Here is a 20,981-nt window from a genome sequence, read left to right as displayed (position 1 = left end):
GTACAGTATGTAATACTGAAGTAGTCCCGTTAGGTGGCGGTGGTGAGTCATAATGATATTCGGCTCTGTTCTTCCTCTATTGTTCTGCCAGGTCTGAGCTGCACTGATGTGTTGGTATTTGACTTTTCTTCACATGATTGACTGAGAGCATATTTCCCACTGTGGAAGATATTGGCCATGGAAGGTCTGAGTGGACTGGGTTTATAAAGAATAAAATCCAAATGAAACCTAATTAATTCCTATTATTGTGTGGGTGTTGATCAGTGAGACAGCTGGGAGATGGATTTGTGTGATTTTTACACTTTTTTTCTCTCTTCATCAGAGGCAGAAATTCAATGTCTGGGTGAAGCAAATACAAAGATTTGTTTTAATGGATTCAACACATTTAAATTTGAACTAAACTTGAGAGAAAGTTTTCATCTTCACACAATTCTGGATTTATCTGTGCATGTCTGAAACAATCAGACAAAATGAGTTCTTCCAAATGTCACCATGATATAGAATTAGCTCCATACAGCAAAAAAGAAAAAAAAGAAGAAGGGCTTCTTACCTTGGTCTTCTGGTGGGATTCTGTTGAGGTGAGACGGTGTGGCGCCGTCCAGTTGAGGCAAACCTAGAACCTTCACTCAGCGAGCACAGTACTACAAGAACATCTAAAAAAAAATGTGAATATCATGAAAAAGTTCAATAATTTTTATCTCTCATTTCAGAAAGTGAAACCTAAATATTAGAAAACTAAAGTCCACAGTCAATGCAGTGGCTGATTGTTTTTTTTTTTTACTTTTCTTTTCCTGGACAGCAACCAAACAAACTGGGCAATCTGATGAAGTTTGACCAGTGAGATCCAACCACCTGAATCTGACTGACCTGTAAAATAGAGAAGTCATCAGCAAGGCCACTTCAGTCCTGCAGCATCGGGATCATCTTGTGTTCAGACGGAAGGAAAAAGATGCTTTAAATGAAGACTAAGAAGGTCCACGTTTCCATTGTTACGGCTGTAGTTTTACCACGTTTGCTCTTCTTTGTCGTGCTGTGTTGCTGAAGACAATTTGAATAATAGTCTCATCTCTTTATTACAAGCAGAATTTAAGCATGTGGCACCTTGCACTGGCTTATTAATTCTCTCTGGATTATATCTGCTTTTAATATCTTCATCATCAACTTTATTTATAGGAGCCCTCTTAAACACATTTGCTTACTTTGACAGGGAAGAAATGAAAACCAAAACTATATTTAAAATGGTAATATCAGGATGTTTAGTTTGAATGTAGAAGCAGGCATTCAAAAGGCCCGATTACCCAAAAGCAAGTCCGTAAAAGAGAGTTTTCATGAGTTTTTTGGGGATCTGGTTTTATTGTTAATAGTGTTTAAAAGTTGCCATCCAGTTTTCCTGATTGGACTATAAAGCTGTCGGTGACATTTTGACCCACTTTGTCGTCGGAATCATGAATATCTTGCTGTTATAGCTTAATGTGTGACTATCTTCGAGGGTCTTTAAGCTCCACTCATGCAGACATCTTGCTCTATTGCTGGCGGCACACACGCTTCATTACTGTATGTTACGATGTGTGCATTTGTCATAATTGTAGTTGCGAACTTACCTCAGTTTGCCAATCCATTTTTCATGCTGACTGACAGCACTATACCCCGCCTTAATGTTCCACATGGGACTGCTTTAATCACGTTTTAATGACTCCAGGAAGAGAAAAACACATTTCCTTTGTTTTATCTCGTGCCGGTGGGCTAATGGTGTCCAACTGGTGCCATAAACACACGACATTTCGTTGTTTTCTCTTCTTGTCAAACAGTTTCTTATGTCTGACGTCATCCTGCTCTCAAGGGTGTTTCCAGATTTGGAATCCGGTTGATATAAAAATGTATCTTTGTGAAGTGTCTTCCAGTACAGATGTTAGAATATGAGTCACTCTGTGTTAATAAGTTTCCTATGAGTCAAAATATCTATGGGACAAGTTCATATATAGAATTTGCCAATAATAGTCATGCACATTAACACCAATCTGATCTGATACCCGATAATACTGATATCAATATGCCGTAATACCGATACCGATATACAATTACAGCGATATTTGGGGACACTTTGTGAAGGTAACCATCAGCATATATGGCAGGAGAGAGGAATTAAAGGTATTTTCTGTTCAAATATAACGGTTAAAGAGACACCAATTCAAACGGGATTCATTCTTATTCTTTATCTCAGCTCTAAGCATCATCATTTAGCTCGCATTGCTAATTCCAGGAAATAGGACTTGAATTGTGAAATAATGTCTAACTTTAATGAAAAAAAAAACAAACTTATCTACAAACGCTAACTACAATGTGTATTCCAAGAGTCGGCCCAAAGAACACCAATGGGAAGTATCAATATTTCGCTGTCGGGCAACACATATGGAAGGATTTGTAAAATAACTCAAAACAACTGCAAGGCTTTGGAATTTTCTTGTGTGAGTGCAAGGTCTCGCTAATGTGTTCCTTAATTTCTGAACATTCAAAAAGTTAACATTTTTGCATAAATAGCCTCATTGCAGATGTTGCAAAACTCGTCTCCAATGCTCTTCAATTTAGTCTCAGGGATTTATAAAGTGTGAGAAATAAGCCTTCAGCCTGTCAGTGTCGTCTCTACCCAGCTTCAGCTCCATTTTGCTTGATGGCTGATGACAAAATGATTGCCGGACTGGGAAGAGAGCCCATATTTATGTCTTCGAGAATTTCAGTTGTCTTGCTGTTCTTTTGCACGACGTCCGTGTGCTCATTGCAAGACAATCGCAGTGAAAATCGAAAGGGAAATGCAAAATCAGACGTAGATCCAGCCAGGAAACCATTTGGAATCGTTGTAACAATCGTGCAACACACATAAATTACAAATTCAGTGTGGCTCCAAGTGAAAATTGTTTTGCACATTTTGTCACATGTTCGCGGCTCTATCTAATCACAAATTGTTGCAGTCCACTGAGATAAGGCCTTCAAAATACCCCAGTACATCACATTATGGTAAAAATTGGCATAATGTGACTGGATGGGTTGATTAGCTTGCTGTCACAACAAGCAGCTTTTCAATACTTCACACACAACAAAATCACATATCTGCAAAAACTTCAGTTACTTTTCAAAGAGGATAATGTGGCAGTTGTGAGACTGGGGGGGTGGTGGTGGTGGTGGGGGGGAAATATTTCATTTCAAACCCACTTTATTGACAGCTTCTCGCCCTCAATACAATGCAATGCAAGATTTGAGGTGCTGAGCACACAGGAATAAATACGGCAATAAATACAGTACCGACGCGCCTCGTTGGCCAGGTTTAATTCACACTCGCTGGAGCCGTCAGACCCTTCCCACAAACATACCACAAGGACTTCACACACAAACACTGAGCCAAAGGCTTCGGATTCCGTCTTAAATTACAGTGATCATGGATCAACATAGACTGATATGCAACTCAGCACTGCTTCAGGGAGGCAAGGGCGTGCCTCACTTCACATTTCCCCTCCAAATTTTCGATAATCGCATGACGATTGGTACATCAAGGACAGACTGGAAGCTAGTAATTTATACATGGATCATACAGCGTGACAGCTTGGAGCCTGTTGACGTGTCCAGCACAAACCTGCAATGCTTGATCGGTCATTGTGGTACAGGAGGGATCCATGGTCAAACAGCGATGACATCTTAGTTTAACAGCGGCATGCATTGCCCTTATGTAAGTTTGTAATCTGTTACAAATGACAACGAATGAAGGTTCAACCTTCCAATCATAGGTCAATCACTTTAACCCTCTTACAGACTCTATCTCAAAGAAAAGGAGATTTTCAAACTCAAATTCTTTCATCTGACATGTTGTAAAATGGCCGAGCCTCGGTATCGGTGGAAGGTGATGGCAGATATCCTGTACAGGTGATGTTGTCGACGGCCTTTTCAAGTGAAGGAGGAACAAAAATGAGGAGCGCACACACACACACAAAAAAAAAGTCCCGTCATGAATCAGATCATCTGGGGGGAAACAGTGAGAAATGCTACAACACACGACCACATTTTTACATGTTTGTCTGACCAGAGGTGACCGTAAGACAATAAATGTCAGTAGAATCCAAAGCGGTGTGTTGCAGTTAGAACACAATAAATGTTAAAAAATTTAAAAAAACAAAACAAAGAAAGCTCTTGTTCAAGTCTTGTTCCCATACTTGTTCCCACAGCGCCTCGCCTGCCATCTAAACTTTGTCCTCAAGAAATCCTGCAGACTCTTCACACCACCTTGTGGTCCACGTTGGTATTACAAGTTTGGTGGTGTCGAGCGCCTGTAGTGCCCAGTCTGTCCTCACTGCGGTTGTTTCTTTTCTTAAGCAGTAGCCAACAACTTCAGCTATCAATGTTTTCATTGTTCAATCTCCTATAGTTGGAACCTGCCATGTTAGTTGCTAATAAATCCACCTTCTGGTGGAGAAAAGTGGCATTACATTGCCTGGTGTTAGTTTGTAAATCCAAACACTTTACAGACTACACATCAGTGTTAAGTTATTGTATTCTCTTAGGTATTGTTGATGTTAATTATATTTTATACATTTTAAACAAAAAATATTACTGATATTTTGCACCTTTAAGGTTTTGATAGATTTCGATATTATGATGTTATATGTGTATATGAAACGTCACTGATCAGATTAAATTTGAAGAATCAGAATTCTTCCTGCTGGTTTTGTTATTCATGTTAATTCCAATAGTCAATTAAATTCCAATATCCAATAAACGTCGATTAGTAATTTGTTAATCACACTTAGTGTCCATAAAGTGGCGAATTATAGTTATAGTAGAAAACAGCCTCGTTTTCCTTTCAAGCACTTTTTTTTTTCTTCTTCTTCTTCTTTTTAGTGTCGCTGCTCAATAAAAACAAAACTCACACAGGGTTAATCTGCACATGGTGTCAAAGAATATGTCTCATTTGTGTTTTTTTCCTATGATTTGTACCAATTAATTCCTAATTTCTCTCTTCTGCACCCTCCTCAATGTATAATCTCACGTGACCTGAAATAAATCCCACAAAAGTTGATTGAATAAAGCAAAGATGGGTAAAATGTCCATGTGTCCCAACACAGCTGTGGGTTGAAAGATAATGTGAGGAAGCTGTGAGATGTTAGCTGTCCATTAACTGACACTACAGTACAGTACGTACACGATGCGGGTTAATTATAATCTGTCTCTCTCTCACACACGCGCGCACACACACACACACCGCTAACCTTCTCTTTCTCTCTCTTATCCTCTGGTGAGGCAGCAAAAGAAAGCTGATAGCCCCCTCGCCCGCCAGGTGTTTAACACAGTTTAGCGCAGTTTCTAAAACAATGAAGCCGTTGTGGATGACTCTCCTTTAAAATGGCAGTAATTTAATGCCATTGCACGCCGTTTCTATATTCCCACCGTGCACCACCGGAGTCCGTCTTCCAGAACTGGAGGGACGAGGAGAGAGAAAGAGGAGGGGGTTGAAGCATTCTGTGATTAAGGCAGTCTCATAAATATTGCAGAGAGGTTTTTGGCCCCTGTTTTGGAGATAGACTGCCACAACAGTCTTGAGTTCCCAGCTCTCACTAACGGCCATCCCGACAGATTACCGAGCAGATGCTATGAATAGAAATGGTGAAAGAAAAATCAAGAGTATGATCCACATTGTTTGATCCACCAAGGAAAAAAAAGAAAAAAAAAAGCATATCCCATCGAAAACAACATCGAGCATTAATCCTCTTTGGAAGAAAAGGTCATATTTGGTTTGTGTATCAATCCTCCACGTAATGATTAATCTTTCATAGGGACCCTAGAATTAAAAAAAAAGAAAAAGAAAAAGCTCAGGGGCATTTTAATTAAGAAATGAAAGTAAAGTAGAAGCCGATATCTAATTTGTCCATTGAAGTTAGTGCTTGGGGCTCTTGAAGCGACGTGCAGAGATGGGGGTGGGGGGGGGGGGGGGGTAGACAAAGGTCCCACTTACAGTAGCTTAACTCTGTCTCACTTAATTGAGTTCATTCCAAGATACAGAAAAAAGTCAAAGCAGATACATACATATTAGTTCGACGTGGGAGATGTGGCTCCGTCATTGTCTTCACTCCAGTTCTGCTGATTAGTTCACTTCCTTACAGTTTTTTTTAATATATCTTTTTTTATTCGAGTTCGAGCACTTTAGAAAATCTGCCAACGTGGCAAACCCTCACGTACTACACCCTTCGCAGTGCTTCCAATTACTGTACTCGGGGCTTCAAGCAGTAACTTTATCAGAGCTCCACACTCCTCCCGGTACCTCACACCCACTCTTGCATAGAGCGCTTGCAGTACAGTATGTGGCGCTGCGTGCTCTTCCTCCTGAACTGGAAAACGGTGTAGAGCAGGACCATCATGCACAGCGCCAGCACGCAGGGGATGGCGATGGCCACGGCCTTCTCCGTGCCCCCCGCGCTGTCCAGTTTGATGACGACGTCCACGTCGCCGTTGTCGTAGTGGCGCTCCTCCGCCACCGGGGGGCTCCAGTCCCAGTCGGGGTCAGCGGGGAGGCCGTCGCAGCCCATGAAGTCTCTCAGGATGGACCTCGGGTAGCCGGACTCCACGCGAAGCAGCTGGTTGTTGAATTTCCAGTATTCCTTCCCCTTGTAGAAGTAAGTAAAACCTGTGTGGGGGTAAAAAAAAAAATCGAAAACACAATGTTGCTTCTTGCTTGTGTTTGAGACACTTTCCATTTTAACATACACAAGTCCTGAATCTCAAAGTAATTCAACAAAATATGACAAATCAACAATGCCAGCGAAGGTATTGATAAAATTACTGAAATGAAGTGAACCCAGACATCTATAGCCCGCAACCTTGTAGCCACACATGGCTCTTTAGCCTGTCAGCAATGGCTCCGTCAAGTCCCAAAGAAAATTATACATCAATAAATCAATAAATAAACTCTTATTTGTGCATCAGAGTTGTATATCCCGACTAACAATGATGTAAAACAGATAAAACTGAAGCAAAATTGGCTTGAAACAGCTTATATAACTAAAAACTCTAATAATGGCTATAAAAACAAACAATTAAAATGTCAAAAAGAGTCAAAATGGCTATGAAAGGTAGAGGATTAAAAAAAGAAGCGAAAATTGTTTTAATAGCTAAAATTGTTAACAGGGCTAAAATGACTAAAATGGCTGAAATAGCTTTGACGGCTTGAACCATCAGAAAATGTAAAACAATAAAAAATAAATAACTAAATAAAAATGACAAACAAGCAAAATGCCTATACATAAATAGCTTAAAAGTGTAAAATGGCCAGAAACCTTTAAAATAGGTAAAACGAGAGCAGTAAGAGCAGTAAGTAAAAATACTTCCACAAGGTAAAACAGATAAAGCAGTTAAAATGGCACAGCAACAAGTAAAATTGTTACAAATGGCTTAAGTAGCTAAAACCGCTCAAATTGCTAACAAAGGTAAAATAGTCAAAATGGTTCAAGTATTCCAGCTTAAACTGCAAGAGGTCAAATGGAGAAACAAAAATTGGTTTAAACACCAAAATGCTCCATCCAAATGTATAGCAACTGCTCTAAAAGCTAAAACAGTTAAAAAAAACAAAAAAAACGTACTTCTCTAAATTGTAGTTTCAAAACTCCACACATGCAACATAACTTATTTTTTATATACATGTATAGTGAAATTGTATGCACAATTTGAGCTGTGTTTTTTCTCATTTTGAAGGTTCAACATGTTTGTTTGTGAGAGTATTTGCTCGTAAATCCAGTATCAGATCATCATTCATCACAAAGGTAATCCAGTAATAATATGAAGGATACGATTCCACAAACCTACAGGATGTGCAGTCAGTAAAGAGCTCATACCATTGGCCTTATCCACGAAGGCCCCCTGTGGTGAGTCGGGGATGCCCTTCCACACGGTGATGGGTTTGGGGTATCCGGGGTCCATGGTCCTCATATCCTCATTGTACCTCCAGTATCTATTGCACGACACACACACACACACACACACACACACACACACACACACACACACACACACACACACACACACACATGCACACGCACACGCACACGCACATGCACACACATTCCAAAAAAGTTGAGACAGAAGGTTAGCAACTCCTTTAGTTTGACACTTGATCTTACAACAGTTTTCATTGATCTGGATAAGGAATCAAAATTATTCAGTCAGTAACTCCTGTTTCATCAAGTTTCCAACACCTTACCTTGTTGAAGCTCCACCTTGTGTTCAAACTCCAAACTTAAAATTCCAAGACTATTAGGTTGTAGTTCGGGCAAATCTGGCATCTACCTTTCAATATGACCAGAGTGTTGGTGTATTTGTGTGAATTAATCACTAATTAAGCCAAACTCACAGAAATTGGGATTACAGAATAATGAACCTTGGCTGGATACACTTATCTTGACATACAAAAATGATGGTCTTAGTAAAATTCCCAATTAAAAACATGTTAATTATTCATTGTTATTCTACATATGCAGCTATTTTCAGGCATTATCCTATAATTACAGTGTGTTGCCATCAGATATCGCAGTGCTATGAAATTATGATGAAACTAGTATTATTTTCATTACCTTACCGCTGAGTGCAGAATATTAAAAGCCCATAATGCACTGCTTTGGGCTGTAATTTTCATTAAGTAATTCAACAATATAAGCGATTAGATGAAGTGTTAATGACACTAAGCCTATATAGTTTATCATAGCATGTTCCTGTTAGAAGAAAATGTTCACTATTGAACAAGAAGCAAAGCAAAGCAATCAAGAGACATCCAAAAACAGCTACTTTTTATACTTTTAACAACACCAGAAAGGCTTATTTCTTAAATAAGGAATGTGTCTTTAACAAACAATAATCCCAATTAATGTAATAGCTGTCAATAACGTGATACTTTGGGTTCTTTTCAATGTAATCAAGGACGAAGTGTTAACAACTTGTCAATAGTCTAATAGGAGATTCAATTAATGAACATGTTAAGCCATTAATGTAATAATACATATATACAGGGCTGCATTTTTAAAAGTGTTTTTCCCAGGGTTTTTTTAAAGTAAAAAAAAAAAAAAAAATCAAAAATAGATATAGTGGATAGAAAAATGGTTCCTTCATCTTTTTTTGTAATAGTCCCTTTGTTTTTAGTACTTTTGACTTCTGACCTGTGTCCACAAGATATGAAATAATCAAGGCTGTTGATCAAACTAGTTAATTGCACAATTGTTCTTAATAAATCATGATGACTTGCACTTTTATTCATTTATTTATAATTTGCAGAACATAAACGGACCGTGCATTTAAACACAATATATTGCAGGTCGGTCATTTTACTTTAATATGTATATTGCACATGCAAATATGAACGATTTTGCAGTATATATTATGCAACACATCCTCATCTATAGAAAGCCATTGCAAAGCTGCGGCTGCAGCCAGTGTCAGACGTTACGCTGGTTCGTCTGCCTGCTCGCAGTCAGGCCATTTAATGATCGGCAGCTGATTTATTTCAAACGGCCAAAGATAGCGATCAGTCACTCATCCATACTGTGTTTATCTGCTGTGCACATTTGTTTGAGGAGCAGTTGTGATTGATGCCGTGTTTGCACGCTGGAACTCGCTCTCATGAATCTCTCTGCTCCGTGTCGTTTCTCTGAATCAAAAAAAAAAAGAAGAAGGATCACCGTCCTGAAACGGTTAAGAGGTGGAGATGAAGACGTGACTACGCGCAGCTCTTGGATGACAGTATCATGACAAGGCATGTTGTCAGCGTTTTGCCAGCTCCCACCCACCACGGCGTCGGAGGGTCCGGTGACCTCTCAGGACGCGATTAATCCCGACAGATGAACATGTGAGTCACAGCGGCACAATCCCGATCTGTGCGCCACAAACAACAGATCCTCTGCTGCCCGAGCTCTGGTGGAGACTCAGACTCACGTTCACTCGGCAGTGCAAATCCTATTTTGTGTTTTCGTTTCAGTGACGTTTCGTGTTCATATGGCCACGTTTTGAAAATGATGTCCGTTTATAGATTATGTTGTTTTCATGGTGGGGTGCCGTTTTGTTGTTTTTCTAATGAAACCACGCACACGTGCATGCAGAGAAGAATATAAACGTGAGCAATGGTAGCACACAGACATTCGCGTGGGCAAACGACTAAGTTGCATTGCTATTCCAGCTGACTGCCAACTGATGAATGTTTGTGCGCGAGGTGGGTTGGCCACGTTAGCTTTGGGTGGACGCACGGCCTCCTCAGCTCTTGGCTAATGGTCTTTCAGAGCCTGTCCTGTGCTGGATTGGTAGGGGGGCTGGTGGTTGGTGCTGTTTCACAAAAGTTTCACAAGCATGCTTCACCTGTCTCACTCCATGTCCTCACAGCCATTCTGCACATTACCACTGACTACTACTGATTCTTTTCCTCTATTAGATCCCATTCTATCAGCAGGCCCTCCACATTTCTGGACATTGATGCATTACCTCTAAGACTATGGTGAAGGGGCCCTCTCCTTCATCATGTATTAGTAACACAGCTTTGTTTTTCCATTTCACAGTGCATGTAGCCCTGTCTGCATTACCTGCTTCCATCATAACAAAGACAACTTCCTCTATCGACTGAGTCACAAGCAGAGGCTGCCGTAAGGCTTCTGTACCTTTAGAGAGGCAGACGTTCAAATCTGTGCACCATTACAAGCTGAATGGGTCCTTTCTTATTTTGCCTGGAGGACAGAGCTTCCATGATTTGTGATAGTACTTTTACATTTTGACAAATGAGACCAGAGGGAACTATTTTTAATGAGCATCTATGCATTCTGTGTATACATATTTCAATTTTATCGTTCATTTCAAGTGTTTTTTTTGTCATGCGACTCTCTTACCATGAATGATTGCTGCATTTAATGGATATTGGATCTAATATTTTTTACATGAACAGGACCGTTTCCTCCAACAGTTTGCCTGACGTTGAATCATAATGAGTGAGATGTTGAAGACTAAAGATTAAACAGCCAATATTTACAAGTATAATGAAAGTATGAGGGTAAAACAATACATTACTGGATTGTGTTTTGTCTGTCTGGAGAACAAACTGTAGATAGAAGTTGAAATATGAAATTACACTGCCTTCACTGACAGTGAGCTGGGCCCTGCAACCCTGAGCAGGATACAGGGGCATTTCTTTTCCCCACACAGCATAGCAGATAAAATGGTTCACGCAGACCTGTCTCCTTTGAAGAAGTAGGTCTTGGCGACGTCCTCCCACCACACGGCCGTCTCGATGCTTTGTGTGGGCATGCCACTCCCGAACAGCGAAATGTCCTGAGGGTACGAAGGCTGGAGAGTTGTGTCCTTGAAGACCCAGAAACGGTTTCCTAAAATACCCACAAAGACATTATCATAAATATGACCTCAACACTCGGCTCATCCATCTGTGTGGATTTTTCTTTTCTTTTTTTTTTCCCCGCTGAGTTTTTCAGTCCACATGATTCCAAAGGTCAGATGCATCACCTTGTTTAAGGAATATCTGTGAGGGAAAATCTATGCACTGTTATCTATAATACAATAAACCGCGAGATGATTCTCTGAAGGCAGCTCCGCCGAGACTTGTTGTTTTGAGCTTGATTGAAGCTATTGTTGCATTTAATTCAGTTTGATCATAAGTGCCTTAGGCAAAGCGAGCAGAGAGGCGGCGGTGGCGCGCTCGCAGTAAGTAGCTCGGCACTCGCATGCGCGCGGTCATGAACACACACATGTTCGAGTCCCTCCGAGTGTATAAATAAATAAAGCATGAGGCACTCTGATCCCACTGGGTGACAGATGTCATGTTAATCTGTGTGATGGACTGATGCCTCCAGCGGACCTGCTCTCCAACCATACAGACTGCCAAGCCACTCCACGGTCATTCAAACACGATAAAGAGATCATGATTACACACACACACACACACACACACACACACACACACACACACACACACACACACACACACACACACACACACACACACACACACACACACACACACACACACACACACACACACACACACACACGCATGCACGCACACACTCAGAATTATGACAGGCAAAGTTTTTTTCTGATAAAACACAGACATTTTGGTCAGAAGTGGTTGAGAGGGAAACTGTTATGATTGATCTCCGCACCTTGTGCTTAAGTAGACTTCTATTTAAATTAATATTTTTTTATTTCATTTACTGCATCTGATGAGAAGTTCATTGAAAAATCTTCTATCAAAATACTTATCAATTACGTCAAATATGTAAGAACTGTATTATTGTTAATACCAGACTTGTGCACTTGGCGGCAGTGTCTCTGTAGTCTGTCGCTAAACTGTCTGAACAGGAGAGTACGCATCTTAAGTTGAGAACTCTAGACACATTTAGCAACATGAGTAGGCTGTACCAGGCTGTACCAGCTCTTCTCGGTAGTGGTGTGAGTCTCTACTCTGCTACTTGCTCAATAAATGCTTGGTAATAATATTGGCTCCTATTGGTTACAACAGCTAAACAAAATGATTAATTAAACTTGTTCTGGGCTTGTGGGGCAAAGAAAAAAAAGCTGTTATTACCTTTGAAAAAGACAAATTTCCCTTCGCTATTTTCGTACACGGCGTCAATTTTGGGAGGCAAGCCTTTCCAGAAGTAGTTGATCTGCATGGGATATCCAGGGACTACAGAGTTGTCCCGTACCCTCCAGAACCACTGGTCCTATAGAAAAATGACAACCTATAATCAGCTTATATCCAGTCTGCTTTGAAAAACAGTTGACCAAGTCTGTTGACCTACTTTACCTTGAAGACGAACAGCTCCTGTCGGAGGATAGCCAGTGTGTTGAAGCCTCCGTCGCAGATGTTGGGCTTGGAGTTGGGGTTTGAGGGTTTGGCTCCCTGCGGAGGGCGGTGTGGTCTGGCATGGCGATCGTGCTTGCGTGGGTCCGATGGCGGGTGGAAGCGAGGGGGAGGGATGGTGGGTGGAGGCCTGGTTGGCTGTGGCGCTCTATCTGGTGGACCTAGAAAGACAAAAGCAACACCTTTTATTTTGCCGCGGACTATTTGGCCTGTTTGGTGCTGTACTCGCCGAGTCACTGTGAAAACTGGGCCCCATCTATAACAGCTGACAAATGCTACTTTCTGGCAACCCACCCAGTGTGACTGATGCCGTAACATTTCCAATTGTTACTCAAGTGACTTCACAGCTTCTGTGGTATTTTCTCATTGTTTTTCAGTGTGAGATTCGGTTTAGAGAGAGTCGGATGGCAATGGAGGTTACCGTAGATTTTCTGGATGCCCTGCAGGTCATCGTGAGGTAGTTTGAAGTTCTCTGTGTCCATGTACTGGTAGAAAGGAGCCATGATAGCAGTGGGGTCGTTGGAGTGCTCCAGACCGAGAGCGTGGCCCAGTTCGTGAACCGCAACCAAGAACAGGTCATTCCCTAGTAGGCAGAGTGAGATGAGAACTGCAGTGAGAATGAGTGAACTTTTACAAGATAAAGTCATCTGCAAAGAAATTATCCACAAAGAAATCTTTTTATTTTTGAGTCCTCCCTAATAGAATGTCTGTTATAAAAGATTGAACAGCTACATCGAAATCTTCTCATTCTTCATGAGTCATGGCACTGGAGGCCATCATCGTTGTTATTGTCCTTCGACTCGCATATAAGCAGAAGAACTGTTTACTCTGACCGTGGTTTGCATGCGCAGTAGCAGTGTTTCAGGAAAGCACTTCAGTGTTTTCCCATTTCCATGGAATTGGAGAGTTTCCAAAAGTTGCACCTCGTTTGCAAAAATGTTAGTTTTTAATGGCACCAAGCACCGCTGTCCTGTAAACACCAACACGCAACAGAAGATTTCTATGTTACTTGGCTCCACACGAAGCTTTAAAGTGTTGTCTGTACATAGACTGAAAGAAATTTACATTTTCTCAGGTCTATTAGCGATTACTTAATTAGAAAATGAATCAGCCTGAATTAGAATTAATCATTTATCAAGCATTAAATGCCAAATGTTGAGTATGTGCATCCATTATTCGTTATGTCATCACATTTCTTTGCATTATAATTTGCCAACCTTCGGGGGCCCTCGTAATTATTTCTGCAACGCTTTACGAACCATTAACCACGTAACCGACAGATACTCGGTTGGTTAATTAACAGTGAAGCTAGTCATTACTCGCTTACTGTGAGTAAAGAGTATGGAGGTAAATTGTCATCAGGCACGTTTTGTTTTGTTTTATCCCCCCTTCCACACACACACACACACACAAACACACTGCTTTTGCTCTACGGCTGCTTAGGATAAGCCGCATGTGAGCTACAGCTCACACACCCAGTGGAGGGACAGACACTCACGTTGCTGCCCGGGGCTCCAGAAAACAATGAAAACACAAGTTCACGCGATGCACCTGAGCAAGCATCGTTGATTTACTTTACAGCGGGAGAAACACACACACACACACACACACACACACACACACACACACACACACACACACACACACACACACACACACACACACACACACACACACACACACACACACACACACACACACACACACGCATGCGCAAAGGGGAAAAAAATAGAAAGAAAATGTCACAGACAGTTTATACGGTCAGCATTCAGCTCATAGTGTCAAGCTGATTTAGAGAGAGGTACACCGCTTCTGTACTGCCTGTGACTGAGGCTGTCCCTAGGAGATTGCTGCCCTTTTACAACATGATATTCACTCCTGCCAGCAGCCAGGAGAGCAGCTACTGACCCTCAGCCAGCAGCTAAAAGGTGAACCCTTCATCCCACCCACCCCCTTCCTGCTCCCACACATATCGAACACAACCCACAACTCTGTCCCGTTAGCGCTCCCAGGGGGCCAAGCAACTGCCGCCATTAGCACACATGTCCACATGCAACATTTACAATTATGCCGCTGCAAAAACCCATTAAAGGTTGCACAGCTTTCCCAGACACAAAGGCTGAGACAGAAGCTGTTCGGAGATGGGCCTTAGAAGCCTAAATGGATCACAGTGGGGCACTGCGCAAAGGCAAACTTGCTTGGGAGTCTGAGACAATTGCCATTAGTGTATGAAAGGAAAAAAGCAGGGTGGGAGGGGGAGTGTGTATAGCAGCTTCCCAGAACAAACACAATGCATGCTGCAACCCTCCTTCAGCACTAATGGGTGGAGGATGGAATATAAACGTAAGGCATGGGCATATCAGTGAGGCAGCCTGGTGGAGCTCAGACTGGCCTGGCGGTGCAGTAATTAAAGTGTGTTTGGTTGCATGACTAAGACAAATGTCCTATTTTCCTTTCTAAGCTCCTGTGCAAGGACCCACACTGGCACAAGTGGCCAATGCAACACAATACCATAATAACGTTGTATAAAGTAATGTAATGTAACGTAACATGTCGACAGATGTCGACGAACAATAATATTTCATTTCATTTATTTATTTATTTGGAATGGGTAGTGCATATTGACAGCATTGGATGTACAACAATCTCATGACATTTTATCAAGGCTAATTTCCATCTGTTGTCCCATGCATTACAACACAACACAACACAACACAACCAAACATGTAACGTAACAAATCATGTTCCCTGATGGGATCCAACCAAGTCAAACCATGACACATGACATGACATGACATGATATGACATAGCAAAACAAATGACAACAAAACATAATTTGACATAATCTATTCCAGCATAATTAATTTTTCTGAAAAAACATGACCTGACCTCAACTCAAGTTTACAGTAATATGACATGACGTGACTTAGTCTGCCCAGCTGAGTCATGTCTAGGCAAAGCTAATCTCACCTACATTTTAACATAACCTGATATAATCCAACATAACTTGTTTTAACAGAACATTGTACCATAAATCACAACATAGTCTGGCCTTGCCAATTGTGATATAACATGATATGACATGACATGACACTTTTCGTTTGTATCTTACATACAAACCTCTTAGGAAACGTACTATAGAGATAATATTGGACCTATTAAACCTGAATAAACACACTCGTGTGCCAATAACCAGCGTCTTAAAATAGCAAGGCTCTCTATCCTGTCATCTGAAGAGCTTATTACACAGGGGAAAAAGAACACATCTAAATCCTGACAGATGGGGCGATGCTTCGTTACAAAGCGGAGCCGGATCAAGGCATCTCTGCATTCTTTGTTTTTGGTTGAGCGTCCCTCGCACGCTGCCCTGTGATACAATCTCGGTCATATTGCCCTCCTGTCTTGCCATCTGCATTTGCAGGACTTGCTTTCTATCAGTCATTATCTGTCTTCCCTGATGACTGCTCTTGTTCCCTCTTTCTCGCTCTCTCTCTCTCTCTCTGCTGTTTCACACTTTCAACTTGTTTACCCTTTTCTTTCTTTGGCACTTTATCTTCGTCACCACCGCCACCACAGAACGGATGTACACACTCACTTTCCCCGTCACTCACCGTCATGGTTGGGGTTCCCCAGGGTCCAGGGTTCGTCCGAGTCGAAGTGCGTGTCCCCTCCTATGCCCGGGCCGGGGAAGTAGGCGTGGGCGAGGAATCCACCCTCCCCGTCGAAGGGCGAGCTGTCACCATGGAAACCCGAGGCGAAGATGATGGTGATGTCCACATCACGCCTGCCGGTCTCCAGGGCACTGTAGGGTACGGCCTCGAAGCGGAGGGGGGTCACGCCCTGCCACACATCGAACGCCCGGCGGATGGCGTCATGGGTTTCCCGCGCCCCCACTTTCGGTGTGACATTTTTAATGCTGCGGGAGGGAAAACCACAGTTTGTAAAGTTTGTGAGGCTATTTACAGTGAAACCCCCAATGATGTAATCTATTTATTCTTATATACATCAAGTCACTGATAAATAAGTAAGTTCGTAATTATAATATCATCATGGAATACAGCTAATAGATTTCTGACTGTTTGTTTGAAAAATAAAGTTTTTCAATGTAAGAACACAGTATTTGGGAGCCTCTGTGACTCTAGTGGTAAACTGGTCATCCCACAATTGTAAGGTTGCAGGTTCAACGCAGAAGTGTCCTTCAGCAAGAATATGAACCCCAAATTGCACCCAATGGAGGGATCGAATGCCTTGCATGGCAGCTGCCACCGCAGGCTTGTGAATTTGGGGCTTTGGGGAGCACTCAGTGGGTGGGAAACACTATACAGTATGAGTCCACATCATATCAGTGAAAATCCATTTTATTTGTCCAATCTTAACAAACCAACCTTCTCTGAGACGTTAATAAAGAGATGTATATACAAAATAGTGTAGGATTCTAAAAATACTACTGAAAGCTGCCCCCTTAACAGAATAAGGATACATTTTGCATAGTTTTATTTCACTGCTGTCACTCAACGTGGAAACATTTGCCACAACATGTAAAGTGGCATTTTTGTTTTGACTGTTTGAAATAGTTGCTTCAAACAAACAGCCGCTTTTTTCAATGTTTCAAAGTGTGGTGTGTTTGTGAGTTTCCACCTGTATTTGCAAACTATAATAGCACAAGTTATTATCTTTAAAAGAGGATAATTCTCCTTGTTGGATGAACAATTTCGCTCTAAATTGAGGAGAGGTGGAGGCAGAAAATTTAAAGTCTGCAAGAAAATGGAAATAATACCACCCCCACCATTTTTGAATATATATTTCTAAATAAATGAACATGGGTAAAAAATAAAAAGTTGCACTTGAGAGAATTCTTCCAAGCCCAGCAGCTTTTGCTGAACTTTTAACACTAGGGTCCTTATCAGTCTTTGGCAGGCAGAGAAAGAACGTGTGCGGTGGAAATGGGGGTGGTGGAGGGGATCATCTCCCTCTTCGGCTCTCTTTGGCTCTCTGCACTCATTTTTCCTGAATAAAAGTGCAGTCGGCGGCAGCAACTGGCTCAGTGCTGATTGACATTCCATTAGGAGAGGTGGCTCATCAATTCATACTCCGGCAGGAAGGGGGGGGGGATTTAAATAAATTGACAGCGTTATCGTGGATTACTGCGGTAACCTGTCAATTTGCCATGCTGCCAGAGACCCATTTTATCAGTTCTGCTCGGAACCAAATTAAAATAGCACTGGGGCTTAATCAGGCCAGATAAAGACGAGGAGTTGAATGTTTTGGCTGAGATTATTGGCTGATTTTAAGCAATTTTCAAATTGGAGAGGACAATGCCTCTATCTAAATGCTGAAAATGCTTGTGTGGGGCTAATATAGCAGCAAAATCACTTGTGTGATTCCGCGTGCGTGAGTGTTTGCATAATGCTATTTATGTGTCTGCCTTGTATGAACAAAATGTGTGTATATGTAATACCATTCCTGTGTTTGTAATATGTTTTCCGACCTTTAAATGTCTTCGTCTTCACCTCTACCTCCCTACTGCCCTTTTAAAACAGGGCTTTTCTCTCCTGCCAGCATGAAATAGTTTTTTTTGCTCTTGATGTAGACTGGTGTGCTGCTTTTTGCTCTGCACCTTGTTCCCTAAAGAGTCTTCATATCACTAAGAAGCAGTGCGGTTATGTTCCGACTTGACGTGACAGGACCTTGACGGGAAGTGGCAAAGTAGTAATTATGTACAAGATATATTACAGGAGAAAATAGAAGAGAAAAACAAAACAAAACAAGGAAATGAAGCCAGCCTCATCCTAAAAATCGTTTTTGCCAGGAAGCTATTTATACAAACATACTCACAGCACACATGGCAAGTTTTTTTTCCTTCCCTCCTGCTAATCTACGTGTTGCTGAAAGTGTGATTGCCGCTATATTTGTGTGTGACGCACTTGCTCGGTCGCGATGACAACGCCAGAGAATGCAATCCCAGGTGGGCAAAGAAAAAGGGGGAGGAGATGAGAGAGGCGGCAGAAGAAGAAAGAAATAATGGGAAGGCTGCCTTCCTGGCCGTCTCTCACCTGTAGGTGATGTGCGTGCGCTGCCACTTCTGTCCCGTCAGTGCATATCGCCGCCTCCGCGACCTGGAACCGCTCTTCAGTTTGTCTGGAACCCCACAGCGAGGTCGCTGCATCCAGCTTCAAGGTGGAGGAGAAGAGAAGAGAAGAAAAGAGAAGAAAAGCGAAGACAAGAGAAGACAAGACACAACCAGAGAAGAGACAAAGGTGTAAAGAAGAAAATGAGGGAAATGAAAATAAGACAAGATGAGAGAAGCAAGAGAAAGAGGAACAAGCAAAAGGAAAGAGAGGAGAGAAGGTTACTTGTGTTCTGCTCACTGGCAGCACGGCTCACAGTTTTACCTCACGAGACAGCACACGGCACTGAAGTGAACTGAGCAGTTCTCTTCCTGACGGGCGTCAGAGCATCACAACAGACTACCGCTACACTACCATCCACATGTGATGCCACCACTACAGAACAGATACCACAATACTGATGCAAAACTTTGAGTCCTCACCTCAGGGTGATATCACTTCATCATCATGCAAAACGAGAAGAGGGAGAAGAGTTAAACAGCTTCACCTGAGGCTGTCAGAGGCCAGGTGATGGCAGTGGCTGAGATAAGCATCTCTATCCTTCTCTAATCCACGCAAATATTGATGCTTTCTGCATTACGGACAACTAAGTGTGTGTGTGTGTGTGTGTGTGTGTGTGTGTGTGTGTGTGTGTGTGTGTGTGTGTGTGTGTGTGCGTGTGTGTGTGTGTGTGTGTGTGTGTGTGTGTGTGTGTGTGTGTGTGTGTGTGTGTGTGTGTGTGTGTGTGTGTGTGTGTGTGTGGACTCACTCCTTGGTCCTCTCATCCAGTGTCCCTGTGACATTGAGGCCATAGACGCGCTGCATGGCAGCGATGGCTGAGTGCATGGTTTGGGCCGAGCGCAGGACGGACATTCCCGGTTCGGTGCGGGAAAGGTAGCCATACCTCTGTAGCCATCCCTGTGAGGAGGAAAGTGGGGGGGGGGGAGAAGACTTCAGCCTCAACGTCATCACTCGACAAGTTAATGAGAAAACGCATCAATGGGGGATGGGAAGCTCTGACTTAATAGAAATAAGTAACAATAGGTAATAAAGTACAACAGATAGGTTATTTTTCCATTGGGTTGGGTGGTGAGTCACAACACAATCTGTTTCCGTTCACAGCGTGTACTGTTCCAACGACCAACCATTAATGCCTAAGAGCCTCCCTACACCATCTAGTGGTGTGAAGTGGTATTACAAAACTGCACAGATCAGGGTTAATCCATTTTTCTGGCTAACCCAGTTCAATAACCCTACAGTCTGTTTCCCCTGACATCTGCCAGCAACAGCACCTGCTGCTTCTTCTTCTCATGCTGCGCTTTAGAAAGACTGAACAGAATTGTTATGTAAAGATTATTCGGTGCATTGGGTGGCAGTAGTGAGTCAGCGTCGTCTGATAACGTATTTTACGGGGTATATTTGTGAATTATGACTTGTGGTCCAAAAAGTATGGCATTCAAAGTGAGACCTCAGTATCCAATGAAGCTGCATGTTTTTGGCCCTGTTTACACAAAGTTGAGAAAGTGAAAAAGCTAAATTTTTGTGTTTTTCTCTCAGAAAAATGTCTCATTAATACGGCAACATTTTGACAAAACCAAAACAAAATGTCTGTTTACACGGGAATGGGAGAAACACTGAAAACGGCATAGTTAGCATGCCAGACTACGAGTTGGCACTGGGGGCGCACATGCAAACTCACAGGTTTTCAGAAAAGTTAAGTTCTCTCGTACATTGAGAAAGAGTCGGAGCATTTTATTAAAGTTCCAAAGTTGCATTTTCAGTGGCTCCGAGCACTGTTGTCGTGTAATTGGGCACCCACAATGGAATGACAGTTTTCTGTTTTCACTTGAAAATATTGCTGCATAAACTGGACCTCTCTGTTTTCATGATCTCCGGTAGAAGCTCCCTAAAGCTTCAGAGATTATTGTGCTTCTAGTCAATTGGCCAGTGTCAGCACCTGCTACTTTCTGTTGAAACAAGGACAGACGTCTTAT

The 20,981-nt window shown here is 42.1% G+C and overlaps 1 protein-coding gene across 1 annotated transcript; it reads right to left on the bottom strand.

The window, feature by feature from the left end:
* Window positions 1-6,302: 6,302 nt before the first annotated feature.
* Window positions 6,303-19,899, bottom strand: mmp16b (matrix metallopeptidase 16b (membrane-inserted); the record flags this gene model as incomplete). The annotated part of the gene is made up of 9 exons (XM_080503361.1): window positions 19,757-19,899; window positions 18,934-19,050; window positions 16,492-16,796; window positions 13,302-13,463; window positions 12,824-13,041; window positions 12,602-12,740; window positions 11,234-11,384; window positions 7,869-7,984; window positions 6,303-6,664 (listed from the first exon to the last, which is right to left on the bottom strand). The coding sequence occupies exons 1-9, from the start codon at window positions 19,858-19,860 to the stop codon at window positions 6,303-6,305; spliced, it is 1,674 nt and encodes a 557-aa protein (XP_080359487.1). The 5' UTR covers window positions 19,861-19,899.
* Between the last annotated feature and the right edge of the window lie 1,082 nt (window positions 19,900-20,981).

This window comes from Blennius ocellaris (genome assembly GCF_963422515.1).
Source record: "Blennius ocellaris genome assembly, chromosome: 10".
Lineage (NCBI taxonomy): Eukaryota > Metazoa > Chordata > Actinopteri > Blenniiformes > Blenniidae > Blennius > Blennius ocellaris.
Note: the sequence above shows the minus strand (reverse complement) of the source record. Positions and strands in the feature narration are given on the sequence as shown.